The following is a 19,023-nucleotide window of genomic DNA, read 5'->3' as shown; positions in this document are numbered from 1 at the left end:
TTGTTTGAGAAGCTGCACGCTGCTGTAGCTAAGGAAGCAGAGAAACACCAGAAGTTGGGGAATGGAGCGCAGGCTACAGCAGCAGCTTGTAATTCTGTGAAATTGCCATACGCAGAGCACAGGTCAGAAAGGGAAGCAGCACCTCCTCTTGAGTGAAAAGAATCTCCAAAGGTGACTTGCTGATGGATGAGAAGGGAACTAAAGGCCAGTATTGATGAACTCAAAAGTGCAAGGGCTGAAATTAGTATAAGAAGCGAGCTGTCTGGGTGCACACAAAAGCACCGAATGGTATGAGCACACAAGCAGGCAGGCAACCCCAGAAAAGAGGATGTGTTAGCTGCAGACCATCTGGCAGAAGCGGTACTTGTGACCACCGTTTCAGATGTGGCAGTACAGAACACTACCAGTCAGATGTCATGCAGGAAAACCACAAGAGAGTAGAGGCAAAGCTGACACTATCAGATCTACCTGGATGGCCTGTATTTACCATTAAACACTCAACCTGCAACCCAGAGTACCCAATTTAGGGTAGGTCTACACTACAAGTGCTACAGCAGCACAAGTTGCAGCACTCCAGCTACGCCACTGTAGTGTAGACACTTGCTACAGCAACAAACGGGGTTTTTCCCCATCACTAATAAATCCGTCCTCTCGAGAGGCAGCTAAGTTGTTAGAAGATGATATGACATGGGCATTTCCCTACCTGGACAACGTTCTTGTGGACAGTGGCACTTTTGAAGAACACGCAGAGAATGTAAGGAGAGTATTGCAACAGTCACAGAATAATTAAGGTGAAAGTTTCTAGATATATGACCTTTAAAACATCAGAGAAACCATGGGACAGGAGAGGGGAACTTTGTAAGCTGCCAGGCTTCATCATCTACTATCGAAGCTACATTCAACACTTTTCTAGAATAGCACAGCCACTGTATGACTTGTTGATTGTTTCACTGGAATTTGACTCATCACTGTCAAAAGTGGCTTGGAAAAAGAAGAAAGCTAAAGGGCAAGGAAAGGCATTTGGACAGATATCCTCCAAACAGCCACTTCTCTGAACTAAGCATCATCAAAACGTTTTAAAACAACTGCTACCAATAACAGCCTATCCTGATTTTGCGTAACCCTTTATCCTTCATGTAGATGCTTCCAATAAGGGACTAAGTGCAGTCTTCTATTAATATCAAGAAAGTAAATAGAGTAATTGGTATGAGTCAAGAACATGTACTACAGCTGAGGAGAATTATCACCTTCACTAAGGAAAGCTGGAGTTTCTATCTTTGAAGTGGGCTGTTACTGACCAATTCCATGATTATTTCTACACACACAAAATCCATAGTTTACGGCAATAACAACCTGCTAACCTATGCTTTCACTTCTGCCAGGCTGAATGCCACAGCATACAGGCTTCAGGATTAGCTGACTAACTTCAAAGTTAAATATCATCTAGGGAAATCTAACGTGGAGCCAGATGCTTCATCCAGAGTGCCCCTTGATATGGAAAAATGTATGACAGAACGCACAAGAGAGAAGCAAAGACATTAATGCTGACTTTCAGTCCTTGGATGTACAAAAAGATGACAAGGCATCTTAGTCAGGAGCTGTTACTACCACCCCTTTGCCAGTATAAACTCATCTCCATTGGTATTAAAACCACCATAAAACCATTTCCACAAGAAGACATTTTGGAAGTTCTAAATGAAGATGCAGCTGTTGCTAAAATTCTTCATTATAAATCCATGAGGTAAAGACAAAATAACCAAGAGAACACAGGAGGATATGGTAATGTGTGTGTGAGTGGCACCACTGCATCTGGAAACAGATGGAATACTTTACTGAAAAACCAAGTTACAAAATCAACTGGTATTATCTGAAAAATAAATAAGAAAGGGAATCAACAGCCACATGAAGAGATGGGACATTTAAGAGCAGAGAAAGTAATCAGTCTTTCAAGAGAGAGGTTTAATTGGCCACAGATGAAGGCGAAGATCAAACATTATGTTACTAGAGTCTGTATGTGAGTCAAGCAAAAGAAACCTCACCAGCCAACTAACAGTTACAATAGAACCATTTAAATGTGAAAATAATTTATTCAGAAAGTTGTAGCACTACCGTTTCAATTTTACATCTCACACAACCCCCTACTACTCATAAGGCAATGGGCAGGTAGAAAGGCAGAACTGAACTCTTCGCTATGTTGTGAACCTTGCTAGAAGAACAAAAGTCAAGCTGGAAAGTCTCCTTTAAATAAGGTCATCTAAGTCTATAACTGTACACAAAATGAAGCTACAGAGTTCTCCCCTCTATGTATTATATGGAAGATCTCCATGTTTGCCCACTGACATTGCATTCGGTTTACCTATACACTCAATGTATACCTGGGCACCATAAAGATTAAGCTGAGAAATGGACACAGCAGATGAAAGAAACTTATGAACTGGCATCAAAGTGTTCTCAAAAATCTGCTACTCGTGGTAAAAATCACTATGGTCAGAAAGTGCATGGTGTTGCCCTCCTGCCCAGTGGCAGTACTTGTGCAGAATCTTTCAGAGAGGGTGACCAGGAAAATTAAGATCCTATTGGGAAGATAAGATTCATGTTTTATTTGAAAGGAAAGGGGATAGTCCAGTCTATGAATTAAAAAGCAAAAGATGGGGAAGGATGTTTTAAAGAGTTCTCCACTGCAATCTTTTAGTTCCCTGTGACAGCTTGCCCTTCGATGTAACACCTTCTAAACCACAACAAAGGAAGAAACAGAGACCAAGGCAAACCAGTGCAACAAGAGATCAAAATGAGAACAAGCATTTGGACTCCAGTGATTATGATAATGAGAGTGAAGATGAACTACATTATGTGATGGCACCAGATATTGCCCATGGCACAGATTCTGTGAATTCCAAGGCAGAAACATTTCATCCACATCTGGGAAATGAGGATGTGGTTGACGCTGTGAATTTGGAAACTGCATTAGAGTGATGTGCCATTCACACCAGCCACTGAAAAACATGAATGGCAAAATGAGACGATGGAACCTGAAATCAACAGTGCACAAGAGGGCAGATCACCAGAACAATCCACTGACACTCCAGGTCATCCAACTAGAAAAAGAAGAGCCACACAGACACCAAAATACGAACATTTAGGGACACCTACTTATCAGTGCCTAAATCCAACTACTGAACGAGTGAATGTATCATCTGGCTACCCTCATGTTTGTCAGAGCCATACCAAATGCCTATTCTTGTACCTTATCCTGCAGTCTATCCAAAATCCATGTAATACTGGTAAAGTGATATTGACTCATGGTATGTCTACTGCTCTAAAATTAAATGATGCGTTTTATAATTCTGGATAGTTTGTTATGATGTTAATTTAGTATGTTCCCTAAATAGTTTGCCATATGCCAGTGACTTGGAGTTATCATGACTATATCACTGCTCATACAGGAACTTTTATTTCTTGATATATGAATATCTTTAGGGATCTACGGTGTTCAGAACTGATTGTTCAGTTGGATTTTGGAACTAAAATTGCCAGACTTTCTGCATAATATGAAAAACTGAAGAGAGATGCATACATTTCCACCATCAGTACCAGAACTTGTGAGAGAAAGAGAGACTCAAAGGCACAGTTGAGAATGACAGTTACGAGTTTGGGCATATGCTTTTGTGGGCTAAAACTAGCATCACTTCATCAGAAGCTAAAACCCACTTCATCAGATTGCATTTGATGAAGTGGGTTTTAGCCCACGAAAGCTTATGCCCAAATAAATTTGTTAGTCTCTAAGGTGCCACAAGGACTCCTCGTTGTTTCTGCTGATACAGACTAACACGGCTACCCCTCTGAAACCAGTTACAAGTTTGTGCAACTTATGGACTTCTAATAAATCAATGAATGGACTGTATGTTATACATAGTTAATAGAAATGTTGGGACAACGTTAGATTTACATGGGGGGGGGGAGTGCAGCACTCAAAGGAATATCAGGGTTATGTTTACCTGTGCCCTGTCCCTTTAAGGATTGATGTTTTGCTGAGGGACTCAGAGGGGACAGCTCTGGTTGCAGCAACGTGTGCTCTGAAAGGACCGAGTAGCAATGGGGCTTGTGCAAGCTGTGTGTTTATTTTCAGATACCAAGTTTAAAACTCAAACTGTTCAGCCAAAAATTAAACAGAAAAAGTTGTACAAAACCTTAAGCTATCTATTACAATGGTGTGTATGTTGAGAGGTAGGGGATGGTCAGAAAAACAGTTGTGTCTATAATGGAGCTTTATAAACTTACTGTCAAGAGTTGGCTGTGTTCGAACACCACTGTGCCCATTCTGTAAACAAAGGAAAAACAAATGAGTAAGCCACCTGACAGAGGTGGTATTAAAAACCCTACATGATTCAGACATTTAACAGACTGCTCATTGCAAAACTTTATATTCATTCCAAACTGAAAGTCAAGAGGGACATCAAATAATCAACTGCCATTCCTTGGGCTAAACTATATAGTAGGAAAGTGTAGATACAATGTTTGAGACACATCCCAGGGACACAGGAATAAAAATGAAACAAGAAGGTTGTATGAATGAGTGATGGTAAAGTCAGGGACACGTGAGAAACTGTTGTCTCCCTGATCTAACAGCACACACAACTGCACCTAGGCAAATTACAGAGAGAGGCTGGAACTCTCCATTGGGAGATAAGGTTTGAGAGGAAACAATTGCTTCTTGGATCATTCTGGTCCACAAAAGTGGATGCTCTAGATTTATAATCCTGAGCACCATCACACAGGACTTGGTTCAGAAGGGAAGTGCGATTGAGCCATTAAATTACAGAGACCAGAACGTCATTATGTTTGAAATTGCTGCAAGGAGATCACATAGAGAAATACAAAGATGATGTTATTGTCATTTAGATTCACAGATTTGTAGATTCCAAGGCCAGAAGGGATCATCGTGATTATCTAATCTGACCTCCTGTATAACACAGGCCAGAGAACTGCTCCAAAATAACCCCTAGAGAAGATCTTTTAGAAAAACATCCAAACTTGATTTAAAAATTGCTGGTGACAGAGAATCCACCACAACCTTTGGTAAATGGTTCCAATGGTTAATGACCGTCACTGTTAAAAATGTATGCCTTATTTACAGTGTGAATTTTGTCTAGCTTTGACTTTCAGCCACTAGAACCTGTTATACGTTTCTCTGCTAGCTTGAAAAGTCCTTTATCAAATGTGTACTCCCATTTAGGTAATTATAAGACCATAATCATGTCATCCCTTAACCTTCTCTTTGTTAAGCTAAATCAACTGAGCTCTTTGAATATATTACTATAGGGCTTCTTTTCTAATCCTTAAATCATTCTTGTAGCTCTTCTCCAAACCCTCTCCAAATTATCAACACCCTTCTTGAATTGTGGACACAGTATTCTAACAGCAGTCACATCAGCGCCAAAACCAGAGGTAAAATAACTTATCTACTTCTACATGAGATTCCCCTTTCTATGCATCCAAGGATCGCATTAGCTCTTTTGGCCACAATGTCACACTGGGAGCTCACGTTCAGCTGATTAGACAACATGACCCCAAGATCTTTTGCAGAATCATTGCTTCCCAAGACAGAGTTCCCCATCCTGTAAGTATGGTCTATGTTCTTTGTTCCTAGATATTGATATTTAGCTGCATTAACACACACATTGTTTGCTTACATACAGCTTATCAAGTGATCCAGATCACTCTGAATCGGTGACCTGTCTGTTATTTACCACCTCCCCCAGTTTGTGTGTCATCTGCAAACTTTATCAGTGATTATTTTATGTTTTCCTCCAGGTAATTAATAAAAATGCTCAATAGTGTAGAACCAAGAACAGATCTCCGCAGGATCTCACTAGAAACATACCCACTCGATGATGATTCCCCGTTTACAATTACAATTTGAGACCTATCAGTCAATTTTTAATCCATTTAACGTGTGCCTTGTTAATTTTATATCGTTCTAGATTTTTAATCAAAATGTCAGCCAGCGCCAAGTCAAACACCTCACAGAAGTCTACGTATATTGCATCAAACACTATTATCTTTGTCAACCAAATGGGTAATCTCATCACAAAAAGATACCAAGTTAGTTTGGCAGGATCTATTTTTTATAAACCTATGTTGATTGGCATTAACCCTCCTATAATTCTTTATTAGTTGAGCCCTGTATCAGCTACTCCATTATCTTGCTCAGGGTCAACGTCAGACTGACAGGCTTATAATTACTCAGGTCATCCCACCTGCCCTTTTTAAATAATGGCACATTAGCTTTCTTCGTTTTCTGGAACTTCCACCAATGTCTTCCCCAAGACTTACCGAAACTCATCACTAACAGCCCAGTGAGTTCCTCAGCAATCTCTTTTTAAATTTTTGGATGCAAGTTATGTGGACCTGCTGACCTTGTGATCTTTAAAATGTAATGTGCATGTTCGCTTTGTGGTCTTGTATTTTTATTATTATTTAACATTTATAATGTGGTTGTGCCTGAAGGCCCTAACCAGGTCATGCCCCACTGTGCTATATGCTGTACAAATATAATAAACAGTCTCTGCACCGCAGTTATGCTGGCAAGATATCACGGTAGCCATGTAATATCGATTTGTTTTTTTTAAAAACACGATGCTAAGCTTCAGGAAGGAGGAGTCAATCAAAATGAGAATGTTAGCTAGAAACAGACTGAAGAGCAAATCAAGAAATCAAAATCCATAGAAACATCACAAAGATCTGCATACCTGAGGACCGAAGGGCAAGAAAAGCAACAGCAAAGAACAACAGAGTTTGGGAGGGAGGGGGTCAAAAGAGAATCTTTTTAACTAGTCCAACAGACTAAAATATCATCTCTGTGTCAGCCACTGAAGTCTCAGAGCACCACTACTACTGCTGAGCTCAACAAAACAGTTGAGCTGTAGCCTTAGTATGTCACCAACACCCAATTAATTTCTTTTCAATATCAAAGGTTTCTGAAATCTACTCACCGTGACTGCAACAGGGGTTGAGTCCGATGGAGCCATGGAGCTTTGGTATGCTATCCTGCTATGCACAGAAGTCTGGTCATAGGAGGAAGTTGTTGTTACGGGGCTAGTGCTCTGGGATGAGCAGGTCAGACTGGAAGAAGTGATGGCAGAGGTTGTGTAGGTGGACTCCTGTACTGTATTGGATATTGGCAAAGAGGTATTCAAAGGATCACTGAAAAAAGTAAAAGTTATTTATCATCTTGTTAAATGTCATTTCAGATACCTTCATGACATTACCAGCTTCTGCCCAGCAATCTGGAACTGGATACCCATTTGCTCAGCTAGAAGTTTCTCACGTTCCAGTTTCCTAGCGTAACACAATTTAATGTGGGCCTAGGCAAAGTTACAGCGGGCCCTCTGTTCAGAGCCAGCACCTTCACTCAGCAGCAGGGAGCATTTCCCCTTCCTAGGACAACTGTATTTTTCTCATCCCATGTTCCATTCTTCCTCCTCTCAAAAAGGCTAGCTATGATAATTGTTTTCCTGCTTTTTCCTGGCTAGAATTAATCTTGTACTTCATAAGTGATTTCTTATGCTTTTAGATTGTAAGGTTTAGAGGGCAGATACCACCTCTTACCATGTGTTTGTACCAGAGCCCAGCACAATGGGGTCTGATCAGACTGAGGCCTTTAGTCAATATTCTAATACTTCGAGATCTACTGACAAAAGGCACTAAATAAGAGGTATTATTATTACACAACACTGCTGCAAATATACATGACAATTTACATACACAGACTAAGATTTGTTCCCTGCCCCTAGATCTTTCTAAACTCTTTACATTTGTTGCCTTTCCAGTATTGCTTGAGTGAACATCAGGCTTGTTGGATTTTACAGGTTAAAAAGCACTTTTTAAAAACTAAATTTTCTTGCTTGTGTTACAAACATTACTTTAAGTCAAGTCATATTTTTCACATCTTGGATACTGAAACTGGGTATCCCTCCATTTCTGTTTATACGGTCTCTTTCAGGCTCCCATACATCAGCACAATGCTGCAATGTTTGCTCTGCCAAAACTGGAAGGTTTTTTTTTCCCTTTCTTTTTTAAGGTTCGTACATTAACATTTACAAAAGTTAAGATGAATGGAGGAATTTATTTTTGCAAATTCTCCATAAACGTTTTAAGGAAGATTTTACACAAACAAAACTCTGAAAGAACATTTGAAGAGTAAGCATGTATTTGGCTGCTATGTTTGCATTTCCCTTGTTTCTACTGGAGATATTAGCGTTTTAATAAGGGCTTTCTGCCCACTTCAGAGCCTGGCTGCCTTTAGGCTGAGCTTACAGTGAAGTCAGAGCTCAGTTTATGGTGTTAGTCTACTGACAGATGGACGTTGTGATGCATTTATCTCTGCTGGGTCAATTATAAGAAGAGATGGGCTGGGAGGGAGCCAAACCCTCACTTAAACAGCTTTGGGAATCAGCATAATTAAAAATGATAAAGTAACAATGTGAAGGGTAGCTCATGAAAAGAGCATTTAAGTTCAATTCGTTCCCCCCTCCACGCCAATCCATTTTTCAGAATGTTTCTCTAGTCATCAGAAAAGGGACCATCCTCCTTTTAAGGGTGCCATCCTCAGAAAATAAAGATTGAGCCTTACAAGCAATTATATTTTGCTTCTGAGACAGCTACACCAAACAGCCCCTTGGCACAAGAGACCTTGATCTTCACATGCCACTTTTTTGGTACCAGAGAACACAGAAGGGTACAGGAATGAAACTCTTACTTACTTTACAGGTTTCGAGTACAAGCTGTTGCTGGGCACCTGGCTAATATTCTCATTGCTTGGGGCCGACCCAAACTCTGGGAGAGAAGGCTCTGACCCAAACTCCAGAGCTCCAAACTGAACATTTAACCCAGTCACATCGGCCGATCCAGGCATTTCCACTGCAGAGGCAGGGATCTGAAAATAAAAACAAAATCCTGTATTTACATAGTTTATATGAAAGAAATCACTCACGAACCATCTTGGACTCTAGGGAACTATGAACATACAGAACACCAAATATGTAACTTGGTTACAATCTCACAACCTTGGCTTCTAATCTGTATCTGTGTTGGTCACTGCAGCTGCCTCTCAGATGGAGCTGTATAATTTCACCTAACTAGAATCCCTCCAGCTTAAAACTTAATTTGTCAGTCCCACATACTTTTTGAGGCCTAAGAGATTAGTAGGCACAGAGGACAGTATGACTTAAAGAGTATTTAGTTTTAAGCATTCACCTCCCAGTCACTAGTTAGTCCAAAAACACTCAGAAATGGTTGAATTTCCACACAAAGCAATCAGATATGTGCTTGGAAAATACCACATCACTGTCTTCTGGACTATAAAGCCACCCATCTTAAAATTCCCTGTTTTAAATCCAAAAGTGCATCAAGACTCCCCTACAAAGTTTCCCCACTCCCCCATGTATCTTAAAGCCTATATTTACCATATATTTGCCCCTGCTGTGTTACCCACCTTAGAAGCCGGGGGTATCCTCCGTTTCGGTGGTTTGATCTGTTTCTGCTGCGTTTGATGGGCAGACACTGCCTGGTTATCCATAGACATGCTGGGGAGCTGCAGCATTTTGCTTGCAGCCATAGAACTGTCTACTGGTGATGGCTCTCGGAGTTTTACTTGGGAGGAGAAGGACTCCAAGCCAGGAGGAGGAACAGGGACTGCCTGTGTCTGCTGTTGCTGTCGTTGGGTCAGCTGGCTGAGAACTGGGGATGGTTCAGGCTGGGATTTAAAGTCTAGCCAGCATTTGGGAAAAGAAAATCATAATTGATGCATTAAGTTCTGCTCCCATAATTGATGCAAAAGTTCTGCTCCCAGGACTTTTATGTTCCATCTCCGTAGTTGTAGTTAAAGAATCAGTGCTTTTATTCACCCCTCTCAGACCTATTGCTGCAGACTGTGTGCAGACTCAGTCAGCCGTCCACGCATTATTTTACATGAGCTTCAGATTTTGAAGATTATTTTTGCAACCACAGAGCTGGCAACTTAATTTTCTTTTTTGAAATGAAAACTGAGATTCTGAGATAGGACTAAATGGCAATTTTTTAAAAATAGGGAATTAGACAGCTGTTCATATGGCCACACAACTGCATTATACCCAAGTCCCTAGCAGAAATGCTATGTATTATTTTAGTCAGACCTTGCACTGCTCCGCAGGGAGAAGACCTGTCTGAAAGTGGGACTCCGTTAAATGCGGAAAGTGCAATTCACAATAAAAGCTAACACTCGTCTTTTGGAAGACAGGCTTATAAAAGCAATGATTCAAAACTATGGTTCACAAACACAAGAGGTCCACAGAACATTGCAGGTCACATGTTGCCAGCTTCTCCTTATTTTCAGCGGCTAAACTGCATTAAAATACAGCTGACAACAAATATTTTCTTAATATTACTTTATGTGAACAATTGCGGTTGCTACCACCACGGCTGCTTCTATACTGGCAAAACCAGGGCCTGTGTAATTCTCCATAGCAGGAGCATCACTGGAAGCAACAGTGTAGAGATTGCTCCATCTTGTCTAACCCTCCTCAGAGAAGGGTCCTCGTAATTGTGAATGGGAGGTATGGTGATCCACTCCATTGTGGACAGAAAGGGAAGTATGCAGGATGTGGGTGGTCCCAGGATTAAGATGCGATCTACACTATTAAAGAGCCAGAGAACGCATCAGAAGGTGGGATTAACTTAGTCTAGGATTGAAACTTTATACTTTGTCACTAGTAGAAGTACAAAGAAGAACAGGAGTACTTGTGGCATATGCATCCGAAGAAGTGGGCTGTAGTCCACGAAAGCTTATGCTCTAATAAATTTGTTAGTCTCTAAGGTGCCACAAGTACTCCTGTTCTTCTTTTTGCGGATACAGACTAACACGGCTGCTACTCTGAAACCTGTCATTATAGTAGAAGTACAGTCCAGGTACCATAAAACGGTCTTTCCCCAGGATTCATAGAGACATTTACAGTCATACTTTATCTTTAGGTTCCATTTACAAACCATTTATAAAAGATTATTAATAGATTTTTAAATAAATGGTTAACCAATTGCCAGAGATGAGCCGAACAGGCTGCTTACAACCATCTGTAACACTTTCTACTGAAGCCATCTATAAAAATATTTCTCACGTCTATTATGCTTATAACCTATATAATTTATTAACCTTTTATAAATGGAACCTCAATATAACGTGACCAAGTTTACTAGTCTCCTTTAGGAATCTAATTTCAAAAGAGAAGCCATTTCTCAATATTTTAAAAATCTCTGACATAACGTCTGGCACTGAAGAGTAAAAGTTCCACAGTCAATGGCTTAAAAAAAAACCAACCCACTATCTAAACACTTACCAAACTGACTGAGGACAGAGGATTGGCTAATAGGGGGTTTTAGATCCCAGGATGATGTGGTGGTAGCAGTGGTGGCAGTGGAGCTACTGCTGTTTTGCTGAGAGCTCGGAGAGGTGAACTGACCCAAACCTGGAGATTTCAACTGGTCCAAGAGCGGAGATCCAGTGGAGTTTGCTAATTTAGAGGATCCAAGTTCTCCAAACCCAGAACAGAGAACTGAAGACTAGGAAGAAAATAAGGAAAAAAATATTTCACTAAATGTTAACATGACCAAACCTGTGAGGTCTGAGTTAATCGCTCCTGTTGGCAGCAATTCAATTCATACTTTATCCCCAGATTTCTAATTAAAAGTGAAAAGTTAAAACTTAGCAAGAAAATCCAACTGAGCACTAACAATATAGGGCCAGATCCCCAGCTATTGTATACTGGTTTAGCTCCACAACGGTTAATGGAAGTATGTTGATTTACCCAAGCTAAGGATCTGACCCATGTAGTTTTGTTTATATAGTGCCTTAGAACAGTGTAAAGGTAAAGTTACTGGCAACAGTATTTAATTTGTTTCAAAACATTTTCCTACATCTAATCTCCAACTCTATTAAAACTAACAAAGGGTAGCCAACTTTCCATTAGTCCAGAAAACTCAGTAATAGTTGATTTCCACACAGACCAGTCAGATATGTGCTTGGAAAATGCCACATCACAGTCTTCTGGCCTAGAATTCAATGCTTTATAAACAAAGATTTTCATTTTAATCAATATGCAGAAAACTTATTTGCTCTTTTCTCAAGAACCAAAACAAGTAGTTCACTTAGACAAGTAACAAGCTTGTGAGCACAAAAAGGTCCATCTGATACTTTTTTTTTTTTGGTGAGGACATTCTTAGTCCAGTGTCCTCTTATATACTTCAATACCACCTGCAATTTAAGTGCTGCAAAGAAAAGCTATGAAAAAACAAGAAACTAACTGAAAAAGTATGAAGAGTTTATTCCTTAAGATTCTGAGTCTTTAAAAAGCCAAGATGAATTTTACCAGACTCTGAGGAGAATAGGAGTTGACAGCACTGGAATTGCCGGTTCCTGATGCCATCTGGGTGTTGTGTTGGGAATTCGTGAAGACTAGGGCTTGGCCAAAGCTCTGCTGTTGGGGAGACTCGAAAGAGTTGCCTTCTGTTTCTTGGCTAGAAGTCACAGGTTTCTGAAGTAACGTTACTAGGTCAATGCTACAAGAAAGAGTAAGCTGTGGTCAAATACTCACAACTGGGATATTTGAGGAGTGAAAGAAGATCAAATAACTAAGCTCCATACGAAGAACACTATGCTAGCAACATGATGTAACTTTTCTGGGTCTCATCTCTGCAGCACACAGCACCTCTCAGAAGAGCGAGAATCCAGCTTCCTACTCAGATGGCAAGGTCCTGCCAGCTGCTGGAGCACAGGGTTATTACCACGGCCACATTTACTGCTTCAGAATTGAAGAAAACCTTGCATTTTGTTCTGTATTTTAGCATTTCAAAGTGAAATGCAGTGCAATTTGAATATTATTTCTCTTGGGTATGTCCAAAGTACTTACCACCATGGTAGCTAAACACCCATTGGCTTACCTGGTAAGCTCATGGAGATCAACATGATTGAGCCATGGGGGGGTAAGTGAAAAGAGGAGTTATTTGCTTACTTGAATTGATCTTGCCACTCAGTCAGTATGTACTTTATATGTCTGTAGCACCTGCAACCTGAGAATCTCAAGGTATTTTACAAATAGTACTGCATCAAGCTTGCCCCCTTCCATGAGGTGAGTATTATTCCCATTTTGTAGATGAGGAAACTCACGCACATAGCAGTGAAGTAACTAGCCCATTATCAGATAGGAATTCTGTGGCAGAAGCAGGAACAGAACTCTAGGCATGTGCCTGTATTTGCTCCACGTTACACATCATTAGGATTCGGAACACACGCCTTTCATATACTTAATATGGCCTCTTGTACGCTACAGTGTAGTCAGAGCCTAATATTAGATAAAATCAGGTGTTAATACTAAAACAAATTCACCCCAAAAATTCTGATTAGACAGGAGCTTGTCCATTCACATCCATGCCACCTCCTGGGGGCAAACACAGGATTGTTTTCTAGTATTTAATCCAATGGAACTTTAAAGTGTGCCAAATGCTGAAGCTTCAACAACTTTACAGGGAGTGCGTGAAAGAGTTTAGGCTGTGAAAACAGTCAATGGAACAAAGATGTAAATCCTCCCCTACCTTTGCCCAGGAGTGATGTGATTCTCAGCTGGAACAGAAGATGCAGTGAAGACCTTTGTTTCAGAAAGCTGAGAAAGGGGGAAGAAAGAAGGAGGGAGAAAGCGTATTTTAGTTATATGTGCATTGAAAGTTTACATGCAGCAATATTCAAAATAAATAATCCAACCCTGGTTATGTAACTTAAAGAGATCAGTAATACCAAATCATAGTAACAAGTTGCACTGCAGATTACCTTGAAAGGACAAAGTAAACACAGCCCAATTTTAATAAGGACTTGTACACAGTTCTGCACTGATTTAAACACATTGGTGTAAGGCCTGGTCTACACACAGATTTTGTACCAGTTTAACTATATCGGTTAGGGGTGGGTTTTTTTTACCCAAACCGTTATATCATGACAGACCCTAATGCGAATGCAGTGATAGTGACATAAAGATGCCTTACCCTGGCATAAATTAGTTTATTCTCATAATGGACAGGGAATAAGATAACAGTACAATACAAGCACCTTTCTACTGGCATAACTCTGTCCACTCTAGGGGAATTGTGCTGCTTTTACTACACAGTATCGTTAAAGCAAGCCAACTTTTGTGTTTAAACAAGCCTTAAGAAACCAACTTCGTTAAATTGATGACACCACTTTTGGTGTGGATGCAGTTACACCGATAAGTGATTATATTTATATAGCTGTTAAACTGATATAAGTAAAGTTCAAACAGATAGAGTGCTCACACACAACATAACTCTCCTTTAACTAATTCCGTATAAAATCATCTCTTTAGTTATATCGGTACAACTTTATGTGTAGACCAAGAACAGCTGACCTACCAAAGGAGTGAGCAAGCATTTCACTAGAGTTTGAAGGTTGGGTCCCTTCTCCTGTAAAGCCTGACACGTTCTTAACTTTACACAAGTGAGCAGTCCCATTGAGGTCTTGGAAAGCAAGAGCCAAATTCATCTCTGCCACACTGTGTGCAGTTCCACTAACATCATTGTGAGTTACGTCCCTAAATACGCTACAGTTACTAAATCAAATTGCAAGAGTGCTCATCTGATTAGGGTTCTTTTATGGAACGATGTTCATCCAAATTGAGTGTTACATGCCAGGATAGATTCTGATGTGTATTTTAAAGGTGACTGCCTCCCACCAATAGAGGCGAAGATCTAGTTCCGTGGGGTTGGAAGAGTGGGTTGAAGAGCTGGATGAATGTGTTTTGGATTTTATGCTGGCACACAGTTCATGCAAAGTATGGTGTGTTATGAGAAAGCGAAACTCATAGCCCCTCCCTCGTTCCCTCCGTGCTGCCTCTGCCAGTTCTTATTTTAAACTTAGTTCTTTGGGACAGAGATTCCAAACACATCTGTTATGTAAAGCACCACACATACACAGCACTATATACATAATGAATAAGGCTAAGATTTTGTCAAGGTTATTTTTAGGAAAAGTCATGGAGAGGTCACAGGCAATAAACAAAAATTCAAGGAGCTTGTGACCTGTCCGTGACTTTACTAAAAGTAACTGGGGGCCAGGGCTAGCTAGGGGGGAGGGATGGAATCCCATGGGAGGTTTGGGGGGACCCGACAGGCTGAGCTTCCCACCATGCACTTCCAGCACTTGCAGCCGGGGGTGGGAGGGGGAGAACCATGGGGGACATACAGCCCCTTCTCCAGAACTTGCTGCAGCTGCAGGACAGGGATGTGCGGCCCCGACTGCAGCCCCCTGCCAAGCCCTGTCTACAGGGGGGGGGGGGGGTGCACGGCCCTGGGAAGCTGCAGGGTTGAGGGGCATGGCCCTGCCTAGCCTGGGACACTGCAGGGCTGGAGGGCGCAGCCCCAGCAGAAGCTCCCGGAAGCCGCGGGGCTGGCTGCACGGCCCTGGCTGCAGGGTCCTGCTTCCAGCCATCCCCAGTTGCAGGGGATGTGTAGAAGTCATGGAGGTCCGGTAAAGTCACGGAATCTGTGACTGCCATGACCTCCATGACTAAATCATAGCCTTCATAATGAACAATAAAGAAAGTTAAGCGTTTAATTTCAGCCCAAATAAATTCATAGTAAAGGTTCCTGCTCCATCTATAGCGCCCTTCCCCCATTACGTCTTATTGTAGTATACACTGTACTATGCTTTCTGCAGCGTTGTGAGATTCCTGCATTATTATGGCACTAAGAGGTCAGTTAAGAGCGGAGTGGTAGGCTGTGATCTGCAATCCCTTAGTTAAATATTAAATCCTCAATATAACATTAACAGTTTCCCATGCCCACTTAACCTGGAGTAAGATCAACAGTGACTAAAAACACTCACAAACCCTGAAAGCAGGTTGGCCTGAGAGCTTGACAGACTTGAGACCATTTCAAAAGCGCCTCTTGGGCATGAAAGGGAAAAAATGTTCTTTATCCAAGTATAATGGCATGCAAAACAACGCCCAAGATGCAGGTTAGTAGCTTTGCTGTATTACATTTATGCTACAGACTGTGGCAAACAGTAAACAAGCAGCAGATTTGAGAGTCTGCTGGGATTGTGGCATTTGTCAGAGCCCATGACATGTGCAGCAGCTGAAACGGATGCCACCAGAGTTTCTTAGAAGCAATTTTATCTGCTTCTGAGTAACTGTCTGGGATAACCAGTTGTGCTACACAACAAACAAACCCTTCACTAACGTACTAGCACATTCCTAGAAATAGGTGGATGACAAACAATGATCAATTGTTTTTAAAAGTCAACTTTACAGGGGCACCTCCCCTTCTTACAGAGACATCCCTTCAAATACAAACATCAGCAAAGTTCCAAATGTAAAACCTTTGCCTAGTCACCAAGTATGCAACGTTTACCAGCTACCAACCATCTCCCACACCCAGCTAATATGGCTTGGGAGCAAATACTCAAGATGCGTATTTAAGAACTGAAGCAAAATACAAAGCAAGAGTAACAAACCACCAAAATCAGGACCCTAACGGGTATGTCTACATTGCAGCTGGGAGTTTGCCTCCCAGCCTGGGTAGACAGCTAGTTTGGCTCGAGCTAGCGCACTACAAATAGCGGTGCGGACCTTATGGCACAGGTTCGCAAGCCCACCCAACTCCCTGGGTCGGAGCTTAGGTGGCTAGCCCTAGCCTCCGCCAGTGCTGCAAGGCCACAATGCTATTTCTAACACGCTAAATCAAGCCAAGTTAGCATGAGTCTATCTACCCGGGCTGGGAGGCACCCTCCCAGCAACACTGTTATTGAGGCTAAGAAGTTAAAACTAAATGAAAATGATGGTTTTCATGCCATCTTAAATCCTGTTTAAGGGACACTGCCAATTTAATCACACTTCTGTCCATTTATTTTTTACATAGGAGACTGGTTGTAAAAACTGTCAGGAAGACTGAGGACCAACTGTAGTACCTGAAAATAGATTTGCTTTTAATTTGACTTGCCTTCACACTGACATTGTCCCTTTAACAAAATACAATTTCATATACTAGACACACAAGGTGGGTGAAGCAATATCTTCATATATTGTAATTCCAAGTGTCTATTACTGTTTAAAAAGAATGGAGAATATCTAGATTCGTAGAGTTTAAGACCAGAAGAAACCATTAGATCATTTAGTCTGCCCTCCTGTATATCACAGGCCATTAAATTTCACCCAATTACCACTGTATTGAGTCCAATAGTTTGCATTTGACTAAAGCATAATCTGCACTTGGCTAAAGTATATTTCTAATTTAAATTAGTCTAGGTTTGGCTTCCAGCCACTGGTTCTGGCTATGCCTTTCTCCACCAGATTAAAGAGCCTTTTAATAACCTATATTTTTTCCATGTGAAGGAATCAATGCTTTTGTCCACTGAGACTGGATTCCACTAACACTAACAGTTTGTAATAGACCAGCCACTGAAGTCATTAGTTTGTTGCATGAGTGTAGCTGGCAGGCCAGAACAGAGGGATCCCTGATGTGAAGTGAGACAAAATTAGCCCCTAATCCTGCAATGAGCTCCATCTAGACCAGGGATCAGCAACCTTTCAGTGTGCCGAGTCTTCATTTATTCACTCTAATTTAAGGTTTCGTGTGCCAGTAATACATTTTAACGTTTTTAGAAGGTCTCTTTCTGTAAGTCTATAATATATAACTAAACTATTGCTGTATGCAAAGTAAATAAGGTTTTAAAAATGTTTAAGAAGCTTAATTTAAAATGAAATTAAAATGCAGAGGCCCCTGGACCAGTGGCCAGGACCCAGGCAGTGTGAGTGCCACTGAAAATCAGCTCGCGTGCTGCCTTTGGCACGCATGCCATAGGTTGCCCACCCCTGATCTAGACCAACCCCTGTGCCCACATGGGAGCACATGACTTCGACGATGCTCCAAATGGATGCAGGGGTTAGCCTGCATAGATTTCTTTGAACAAGGCCATGCTCCTGTAATAAACCCAGTTATTTGACTATACTATACCAACAACAGAACCACTCCTCAGACATTAAAAAATAGAAGACAGATTTCTAATTAATCTAAAACGGACACCTTTAAAGAATGCACACGGGATAATAATACGTGGCACTTTTAATACTTTCCAGATTACAACCTCCTTGGAAGCTAAGAAATAATTTTCAGATTTGTCTTTGAAGTGAAACACTCCTCTCTCCAGTAAGAACCAAACCACCACCGGTCTTGACCAAACATTCTGAAGCAAACTCCTCCTCTTAGGAAAACGGGCATAGAGTATCTGATGTCCACATACAGCAGAAGGACCTTGATTTTTAAAGTTCTCTGTTTCCTTATCAAATTTCTCCACTCCACTCCAAACTCCTCTAACCTGCATATACACAGTGGTTTGTTATTGTGGGTTCCTCAGACTGGGCTGGTAGGTATTATTAATTATTATTATTATTATTAGAATACCAAAAATGTGCTAAATGCTTTACAGATATGAAGCAAGGCCACTGGCCTGAGAAAAATACATGAACATAGGTTGGGGGGTGGAATGTAACCAAAAAAAAGTGATTATGTGATAATGCTATGTCTTGATTTTTTTTTTTTTTAGTAGTCTGTTAACACAAAGAAGACTGACTCATGTTTTGAAAAAAGTCAAAAGAACGATATAGATCTTATAAACAGAAAAACATGGATCAAAATTTCGTCAGTCGCTAATTTTTTATACTTAATCTACCAGTTCATAAAGATCATTATATAAAAAAGTCTCATGATGCGAAGGGTGTAAGCTCTAGACAATGCAAGGAGAAATGTGTGTGATTAACTCTCATAAGTGATAAATAGTAGAGTTGGGTTAAGAATGAAAATATTTTAACTGTAAAAAAAATATGTAAAATTCTTATATTCACAAATAGTTCACCCAGCCTCATAAAATGGGGAACAATATTTTTACATTATTTGAACCAAAAAGTAGAATGAAATTAATCAAATAATTGA

General features: G+C 40.7%; 1 protein-coding gene and 2 non-coding genes across 11 annotated transcripts in view; all 3 read right to left on the bottom strand.

The window, feature by feature from the left end:
- UBAP2 (ubiquitin associated protein 2) overlaps positions 1-19,023 on the bottom strand; it is a 136,967-nt gene that overhangs the window by 40,569 nt on the left and 77,375 nt on the right. For all 9 annotated transcript variants that reach the window (XR_006174510.2, XR_010588747.1, XR_010588748.1 and 6 more), the window contains 7 exons: positions 13,621-13,688; positions 12,399-12,588; positions 11,370-11,592; positions 9,494-9,768; positions 8,763-8,935; positions 6,993-7,203; positions 4,279-4,318 (listed from right to left, as the gene is read on the bottom strand). Coding sequence is in view for 5 of the 9 variants with exons in the window: in XM_008166367.4 (XP_008164589.2) it covers positions 4,279-4,318; positions 6,993-7,203; positions 8,763-8,935; positions 9,494-9,768; positions 11,370-11,592; positions 12,399-12,588; positions 13,621-13,688 (1,180 nt within the window). In the remaining 4 variants the exon portion in view is untranslated. The remainder of the gene's footprint in view (positions 1-4,278; positions 4,319-6,992; positions 7,204-8,762; positions 8,936-9,493; positions 9,769-11,369; positions 11,593-12,398; positions 12,589-13,620; positions 13,689-19,023) is intronic.
- Positions 9,273-9,358, bottom strand: LOC112059284 (small nucleolar RNA SNORD121A). The gene has a single exon (XR_002888549.1). It is a non-coding gene; the product is annotated as a small nucleolar RNA SNORD121A (small nucleolar RNA).
- Positions 11,999-12,082, bottom strand: LOC112059283 (small nucleolar RNA SNORD121A). Its single transcript, XR_002888548.2, has one exon. It is a non-coding gene; the product is annotated as a small nucleolar RNA SNORD121A (small nucleolar RNA).

The sequence above is a fragment of the Chrysemys picta genome, chromosome 6, assembly GCF_011386835.1.
Source record: "Chrysemys picta bellii isolate R12L10 chromosome 6, ASM1138683v2, whole genome shotgun sequence".
NCBI classification, from domain to species: Eukaryota; Metazoa; Chordata; order Testudines; family Emydidae; genus Chrysemys; species Chrysemys picta.
This window is presented reverse-complemented; position numbering and strand designations above follow the sequence as displayed.